General features: G+C 39.1%; 1 protein-coding gene across 2 annotated transcripts; it reads right to left on the bottom strand.

The window, feature by feature from the left end:
• Window positions 1-772: 772 nt before the first annotated feature.
• Window positions 773-6,746, bottom strand: LOC116200912 (ultraviolet-B receptor UVR8-like). Of its 2 annotated transcripts, none has more exons than XM_031531883.1 (12): window positions 6,106-6,746; window positions 5,095-5,278; window positions 4,482-4,628; window positions 3,911-3,992; window positions 3,373-3,528; window positions 3,006-3,179; window positions 2,441-2,512; window positions 2,204-2,275; window positions 1,982-2,100; window positions 1,643-1,728; window positions 1,481-1,533; window positions 773-1,197 (listed from the first exon to the last, which is right to left on the bottom strand). In XM_031531883.1, exons 1-12 carry the CDS (start codon window positions 6,224-6,226, stop codon window positions 1,141-1,143), a joined length of 1,323 nt encoding a protein of 440 aa, XP_031387743.1. In that variant the 5' UTR covers window positions 6,227-6,746; the 3' UTR covers window positions 773-1,140. The 2 variants fall into 2 exon arrangements, with proteins under 2 accessions (XP_031387743.1, XP_031387742.1); XM_031531882.1 differs by having other exon boundaries at window positions 5,095-5,281; window positions 6,106-6,742.
• Window positions 6,747-9,052: the final 2,306 nt, after the last annotated feature.

Raw genomic sequence — 9,052 nt, 5'->3', positions numbered from 1 at the left:
TATTTCATATCTCTAGCGTTATATATATCAACTTGTTATTTGTTATTAAATATTCTACACAGATTACGATATCCCGATACAGATATCTCGAAACTCCTATAAATATAACTCTAGGTACCCCTAAACACTAGATTGAATTCTTCTACCTCTCTTCGATACATTCTCATTTAAGTATCGGAGAGAGAAATCAGGATTTACTCCCATTATTCCCCTTTTTGCAAGTCACTTGAGGCTCGTGATCTACACGTGATTACAGTTCGAAAACCGAGATCCTAACATTATACAAACCCAGAAGCAGACCTAGTGAATTGTCAGTGCCATCAGCTCGAGCGGAGAAGGAACTAGCAGAGTGAACTTAATTGCCTAGATTCGATTCATATCCGATCTGACTAGCTTTGCTTTGAACCTTATTTGAAATTTGAATCCAACATGATCCATCTCTACATTCAATGGCAAATTATGAATTTGTTATAGCCTTACAGGTCCTCACCACGTCAAACAAACAGATTTGGGCCAAAATGAGAAGGTCCATGCGGAGATCTTGGGCCTAGGGGCCCGGCCCAACTAAACTATGGTACTTGAAACAAGTATCAAATCTAAAACCTCTTAGTATGAAAAATTATGCGTCACTTTACTACATCATCTTTAATTAAAACTATCTATTTTCAACGTATATATCTATTTTATAGTTGTCATAAGAGGAAATTATTCTGTCCGCCAAGTTGCATGAAGCCATGCTACTTCTATCCCGAACTAAATCGTTCCATCAATCTAGACCAATACTAGTACTCCACATAAGAGGAAATTATTCGGTTGAGTTACAAAGGGAAAACCGAGTGTGTGTGGAACAACCAGAAAGCCATCCTTCAAATTTCAACCATCCCTTAAGTAGGAATTTGTAAAAGTCCTGAGTACGATCCTAAAATCTAAGAGCCGGCAGCATATACACATCAGAACAAAAGACCGATACAGACGAACGTTACCAGAATACATCCTACTAGATATAAGAAGCAAAAGCAGTGAGATATTCGTTTGCCGACTGTCTGGCACATGACAAATGAGCTGCAGAAGTGGAGCGCTGAGAGGCCTCGGCGTGCATATTATTCTTGATGCATTTGGTTTCGAGACAGATAGTCCTATTTACATCTGCATGACATCGCCCTCGGGAACACTAGCATCACCCATACTTTTCCGGGCCTGCAAACGAGAATATGCGATTTTATCACATAATCTAATCTATGGCACAATTGATATCCTTTTCGTTATCAATCTAAATTAACCGATGATCCCAGCGATTTATGAAGCATTAGCTCATCTAGAAGAACATATATAGGCAGAATATCCATTGTAACTGAAGGTAACTTTAAAAGGAAGCTAAGTATAGTGAAGAAACAATGAGATAAAATACATGGCCTAACAATTCTAGGTAAGGCACACAATGTGAGCTCCCTTATAATAAGTTTCGAAGTTTATAACTTACAGTTTCATCAGGAACAACAGCATATCTCTCGGAAGGTGAGACCCAGGATCTTCCTGCATAGTCAGTGATTTTAAAGTTCTACCATTATTATGACACATTCAAGAGCAAAGAACCACAAAAAAATGAGAAACAAAGAGGTGACGAGGTTAAAAGATCAAGTACCTGACGACTGATCAACCTTTGAGGCCTGTATCTGCTGCCCACTGGACCCTTCAACACTCAGAGCCTCCACTATCGTAGCTAAGTTCCTGCGAATCTCGTAGGAACAATTCTATCAATTTCAGAATGGAAAAAGAAATCCGTTTAACGTTAAAAAAAAAGAAAATAAAAAAAGAAGGGAAATCTACAAAATGCCCATTATTAGTCTTCGGAATTTCTGTTTTTATGATTACTGCTCATCCAGACATACTCTCAACCAAAGTCCCAGAGCGAAACCCAAATAGAAAAAATAAGCAGATATCAACATTAAAATTTTCCAATCTCGAGTATTAAGTCCTTTACCTGTCCACACACTCTCCATGCCCGAGCTGTCCATTGGTACCTCTTCCCCATGAGAAAACATTATTCCGTTCCGTAACAGCAAGAGTGTGCCTCCACCCGCAGGAGACCTGAACCACTTTCTGCCTCGAAAGAAGACAAACATAATCAGTGAAAGCATTCCCTTTGAATGCAATGACCATTTTTATTCCATCAACTTTCTAACAGAGATAGAGAACAACTTGCCTGGTCATGAGGGAATTTGACTTGTACAGGAGAACAGTGATCAATGTTGTCACCCACTCCGACCTGTCCAAACTACAGAGAAGATAGGAAAAGGATAAGGGATATTAAAAATAAAATAAAAAATCAAAGTTCAAGATGAGATTATAGCAACCAAGTATGCTCGTGATTCCTGAGATTAACTAGCTAACAAAATATGTCAAATCGAGCATAAATTATAAAGATGCGACCATCTCCTACCTTGTTCCATCCCCATCCATATAATTTTCCATCAGATGTAAGTGCCATTGTGTGTCTCCAACCACCAGAAATCTGAAAGCAAAGAACGTGAGCCAGCAGATAAAAAGTTACGAACACAAGATGAGAGATGGATAGACACAAAGGATTTCATGAAGACATTTTCCGCAGAATCTCAGGGGACCGCAATTTTGATGTTTGAATAAGCACATCTATGCAATGTTGCCTGCCGGTAAGATATGAAATTATCTTCTAATCTCACGCCGCCTCTGTGTTTGTGAAAGGAGTAGATTTATGTTGGCGAACAACAGGGTCCTTCACTGCTTACAAACTCTCACATCACAATGACTACACTAATCAATGGACGAATTAGAAGAAACTTCCTGTCTTCTCCCCCTCCCCACCCCCCACCCCCACCTCCCCCCTCCCCCCACCCCCCCCCCCCCCCCCCCCCCCCCTCCCCCCCCCCTTTTCTCTCCCTCCCTCCCTCCCTCCCTATCTGCTTTCTTCCTGTTGAGTTTCTTCTTTCACTTCAGATTTCTTAATTTGAAGTCAAAGGACAAATTACCTGAGAAATAAAGCTTCCACTCAGAGCTTCGAGCTTATGAGGAACAAGATGATCCTCAAAATCCCCATGTCCTAACTGACCATATTTACTCCAACCGAAAGTGTACAAACCACCAGAAGCAGAAACTGATATTGTATGCCTCCATCCACAAGCAACCATGACCATTTTCTCGCCCTGAAAAATTAATTTTACAGCAACTTCTTCAGACAGGAAATTGTGAGTAAATAATGATTTATCCTCTGTTGGAGTTGAAATCTAATAGAGGATTAAATACTGTAGTCCGAAGATACTGTCCCACATTTCAATGCATATATACAAAAACAAAGTAAGAAAATTATTAATATCTAACACCGACTTGTAGACATACATATACAGCAGAAACTTTCACAGGAAACAACCGATCGTTTCGATCGCCTAAACCCAAGTTTCCATAACGGCCCCAGCCCCATCCATAAAGTTCTCCATCTTCTGTTACAGCAGCTGTATGTTCAGCTCCAGCAGCAACCATTTTTATGCGCATACCCTACAAGATTCACATTGAATCATCTCTTTAATTGCCCTGGAGCACAGAAAAATTAAAAGCTTCTTGCCTATCATGCATTGAGCATGCGTGTATATGCGTGTATGTATACACCAAATATGTGTGTGTGTGTGTGTGTGTGTGTGTGTGTGTGTGTATATATATAACTCCTATGAGGAAACTACTTAAAGGTCATTTTGATAAAGCCCAATTAAGACTTAGGCTCTTGGAATGACAAGATGACTTTAGTTGTTTTGTTATTTCATAAGGTGACATTGTTATTCTCAAAAACAAACAAGCCACCTTCTTAAGTAACTTCTCGACCAGCAACATGACAAGTGACTGGTTAATACTATCTGGAAAGAAATGTCAGATAACCCACTACCTGAAAGGCATGCATCTTTTGTGGCAGAAGAGAATCCTCTGTGGTCCCAAGACCAAGTTGACCATTCTGATTCCTCCCCCAACTTCAATGAAATATATAGATCAAAAGTTTATAAGTACATACACTCAAACATTAGATACCTTTAAATAGAAAGTCACTTCTTAACGCTACTTCTGGTATAAGTCGACATGGATATGTGACCAATGTAAAATCCCAAATACATAGAATTGGACCACTGTATATTACATCAGTTTTACTATCTTTCTGTTTACACAGAGAAGACAGTTTCTAAAAGATCTAGACCAATAGAAATCAATCTAAAATATGTAGAGATAACCTCCAAGTGTTAATGCAAGTGGTCTATCCGCAATTGCCGTCAACTCTATAACCCAGCTACGTTGTTGGTGTGTTACCAACCCACTTGACACAGAGCACTTGGAGGCCTCCCACATGTGTACTTGCACATGAGATCAACCAATCCCATTGGGTATTGTTGTGGGCATTTATGGAATAGGAGTAAAAAACCTTCATCATTGAAGAAAAAAGAAAGGGTAGAGACAGGACAATCAACCTTTGCACTTCGCCGTCCATGGTAACAGCCAAGCAATGGCTGTCTCCACAAGCAATTTGCTTAATTCGCAGACCCTGTAATGCTTTTATCGGCTGGGGAGTGAAAACATCACTGGAGTTCCCGTGGCCCAACCTCCCAAAGTCACCCCTGTACCATGGAACAGGTTTTCTTAAGAGAGTAGTATCTTTGAAAGCTAAAAGACCCGCATGTAGCAAAAGCTAAACTCATGTGATCAAACAAAAAGAACAACACAATAACAATCTAGGGATTTGTCCCTACAAAGCAAATCAGACAGAGAGGGTAATAGCAGCATATTGAATCTCAGGAAAGAAAATACAGACGATCTGCATGAGCTAAAACAGTGTTGTAATAAGCTAATCCCCTGGCTTCAGATTCCTTCGTACCCCACAAGAATCCAGAGAGCCATTTATTGATCTCTGCTTGACCAGTTTCCATCTCTCAGAAATCCAAATTATCCAACTTTGCCTCTCAACTGAGAGAATTGAAAGTTTCAAGGAGAAAAAAAGAGCAATGTCAAGCTAAACAAGGCATGGGGGTGTGGGACAAGAGGGTGAGAGAGGGAGAGGGAGAGGGAGAGAGGACACCAACTGACCATCCCCAACTGTAAAGTTCTGCCCGTGATTCAGAATATGCAGCCGTGTGATCAGCACCGCAGATGATAGATACGATCCCAAGATCATCAAGTGCACTCAATCGAGTAGGCGTAGACCTATCTTCAGCATCCCCAAGGCCCAATTGCCCATCTTCACCTCGTCCCCAAGAGCAAACAATGTTCCCTGCTGCAGGTGGAAACTTTTATAATATTTGGTGTATAAGACCCATAAAGAAGGAAACAAGAAGTTCAGGGAAGAAGCTATCTGCAAGGACAGGGATGGAAGAGTAGTGTGAGGCATCACATGGTGACACAGCTACCATAGTGAAGTTTATCCTGGAAATCCGCTCTAGTTTTCAGTTGCTATTAGTTGGGGCAATAACACGTTCACGCTTCTATTGCATCAACAGCATAAATACTAAGCAAACAGTCTTCTTCATGTCCAAAGATTAAGGCTTAAAATCTAAAGGGTCAGAAACCCAAGAAACTATACTTCGATTTGCATGAACGACTGCGGATGCTGGACTTAGCAGAGATTATACCTCCCAAAATTAATCAACAAAGATCAAGGTCATCGGACGATCACATAGTTAAACTACTGTGCAGTGTACCATTACAAACACAAGTTGATCCACCTAGAGGGACAGTTTCTAATACAATAAGGTTACATTTAACTTTGAGATAACAGTCTAACATCCCGAACCCGGCATCAGAATCTGCCTGCTGAAAATTTCAGCCATTAAATAAGAAAGTGTAATGCTCAGAAGATATTCACTAACTATAATGCCGCAAAAAATAGAAGGTGAGTGGGGACACACCCATTTGCAACAAGAAGAAACAATGCACAACGAGATTGTCAAATAATGCACGGAATTGCAACAACTCCGCGCCTTTTTTTTTTCCGGTGATCTCGGGGAATTCCTTGCCTTCATAAACTAGCAGCTCTTGACAACAACGCCATTAAAGCAACAACAATTGCAAAAGTACGTCCTAACTGATGATAGAGCTTACATAGAAGAGCCACAGAGTGGCTCGCCCCAGCGGAGACGAGAAGCACGCGGCGGACCGGGGGATTCACCTCGCCCGAGCCCACACTGCCCGCAGCCTCCGCTTCCATTACTTCTTCCTCCATTGCTACTGCGGCTGCAACTCACGCTGTTGCTGGCAGCTAACAGAGCATGCTCTAAGCGAACTGAGTGTGAGCGAGGGACGGAGAAGGGGAAGAAGATTTGGGTACGTGGGCCCAGAAGAAAAGGGATCACAAACCGCAGATACTGCTGCCAGTGCCTGCGGGGCTAATTCTAGAAATTCAGCGACAGAGAGAGAGAGAGGGACAGGCTAAAAGTGGGATCTTTGTCGAGGCCAAAACTGAACCCAAAACGTGGGAGAGAACAGCTGAGCTAATAATGCAAAGGGCGTACGCAAATGGCCATGGGGGCGTGTCTGGGCCTTCTTGGGGTAAAGTCTTTGCAGCCTGAAAGGGACGTCACGGGTTCATCCCCTCCTACACAGATTCTCATCTCACCGAGCGGCCATTCTTGGGGGTCTCTGGGTCAAAAAATTTACCGTGGACGATGGGCATGTGACCCTTGAGGGAGAGACAAGACGACAAGACGAGACCTGGGAAGTGAGAAGCTGACGGTGAAGGTGATAGTGCGGGTTGGGGGCATTGAATTGCGGGTGGAGTGGGTGAAGGAACAAACGGGAAAGTGAAGGCGGAGGGCAGAGGGGGACCCACTTTTTCATCCATCTCCGGCTCTGTCGACCACACAACTACGAGCTTAGTCTTCAACGCTGAAACACTGAAAACAGTTCAGCTGGAGTTGTCCATCACCGAAAGCACTGTCATGTCATCCATCTTCTTCCTTTATTTTTCTTTAGATTTTTTAGTTCAAATGATTAATGATTTACACATTTCATCAAATTTATCTCATTTTTTTTATAAGCTATATCTCATTATTTAGATTTTACTTCAAATTTATCCCGTCGTTATATTTCCGTCAACGTGTAACGGTTTTACTACAGTAACCCCTTTTATCCGTGATAAATTTGAAAAAAAATTAAAATCATGAAATAGTTTTGTGAAAATAATTAAAATCATATGATAGATTTAGGACAAAATTGAAATCATGGGATAGATTTGAAGCCACTAACATTTCATTAACGGACAGCAAAAACGGTAAGATAGATTTCGAGCAAAATGTAAATCATAGGATATATCTGACAAAAAAATATATGATAGATTTGATAAAATGCTTAAATCATAGGTCATTTGGAGTAAAAATTCATTTTTCGTTTTCATTCAAATAAAATAAATGTTCCAAAAATCACAAATTTTATATTTTTTTATGTTTTAGCACAAATTATTTTTTTATTAAGAAATATATAAATTTTATATTTTTTAAGTTTTATCACAAATTATATTTTTTTTTGACTAAAATATACACGAACTTTCATTTTTTGTCCCATCATCAGTTTTGCTGACATGGTTGTTAACATATGTGCTGAGCCACGTTATCAAAAAAATAATTAAATAGGGAGGAAGGAGACAACATCCATAAATGTCGCCCATGAAGGTCTCAATCGAGTCTTTTAGAATTCGATCAAAACCACACAGAGCTTGATCTCCAGCTTTGATTTAGTACAAATCATCAACTATCTCTATCTATGAGAGAAGATACAATATGGCTTTGTTTGGTTTCATTATAAATTACACCCCACTCCACTATACTCTATTATTTACTCAATTCAACGATACAATCATTACTTATTATTTTTCTCCACTTTCATAATAAATTCTCTCACATACTTTTTCTTAATCGTTATTACAACTGATTTTTTAATGCTAAATTCTCCTAATTATTTCATTACCTTTTTGTCTTTTTCACCAATTTTATAATAAATTCTATCTCATATTTTTTCTTAACAATTATTTAACTATTTTTAATAATAAATTCCCCCTACTATTTTGTCTCTACGTAATATATGAGATATGCTACATTGTTTATTGTGACTTAATTAATGTTGGATGAATTAAATTAAAAAAAATTCTAAGGGAAATAGATCGGGCTATTTCTTATAGTGGATTGAGTACTACTATTACTTAACATCTCAAGGTGGTAGATTGCATCCGTCAAATACTATAGATATGTCTGTAAAAATTGTTTATATAAAAGTCATGATGAAAGAATTTATAATAGAATTTTTATAAGAATAAAATGCAGTTTGCCCTCGAGCATTGAGCCTAGTGGTAGAGTGCCTCTTGATCTTTAAAATTTTTTCATTATACCACCAAACCTATCGAAAAAGAAGCAAAGTCCACATTGACTACTTTTTCCGATCACTTTTCCGATCAAAATTTATTTATTTTTAATTTATTAATATTCAACATTTACCAATAGTCTCAAAAATAAAAAGAAAAGAGGAACAGAAGAGAAGAACGTCGCCTAGAGGTAACAAACAAACCCAGCAATCCATACTCATTATTCTTTGAACAGAGCGATAAGTATTATCATACAAATTGCAAACAAACAGCAATTTGGGCAAACAATTCATTACAATATGGTTCCCTATGCTTTTAGATCCATTCATTACCTGAACAATCCCATCACAATACATGCTTATGCGACAATTACTTGCAATTAGCAAAATCAATTCCCCTTTATATGATGCGAGAGACAACCAGAGGTAATGAACAAATCCGATAATCAATTTTGGAACATAATCGATACAGCAAAAGACAACAAATTATTGGAGTATACGGAAATTACATGTCCAATCTTGAAGCTCGAGGAGAGCTCTCAGATTTGCATGAAAGTCTGGAAAAACTGTGGAACAACTTCACCGAAGAAATTGATTGAGGGTGTTTGGTTTTAAGGATTTGGGGAGAGATCTTCCCTCTCCTTAAATGACAATCTTTTGTTCTTGTTTTTTCTTCCATTTTTTTTATTTTTAAAAT

The sequence above is a fragment of the Punica granatum genome, chromosome 3 (genome assembly GCF_007655135.1).
Source record: "Punica granatum isolate Tunisia-2019 chromosome 3, ASM765513v2, whole genome shotgun sequence".
In the NCBI taxonomy this organism is placed as follows: Eukaryota; Viridiplantae; Streptophyta; class Magnoliopsida; order Myrtales; family Lythraceae; genus Punica; species Punica granatum.
This window is presented reverse-complemented; position numbering and strand designations above follow the sequence as displayed.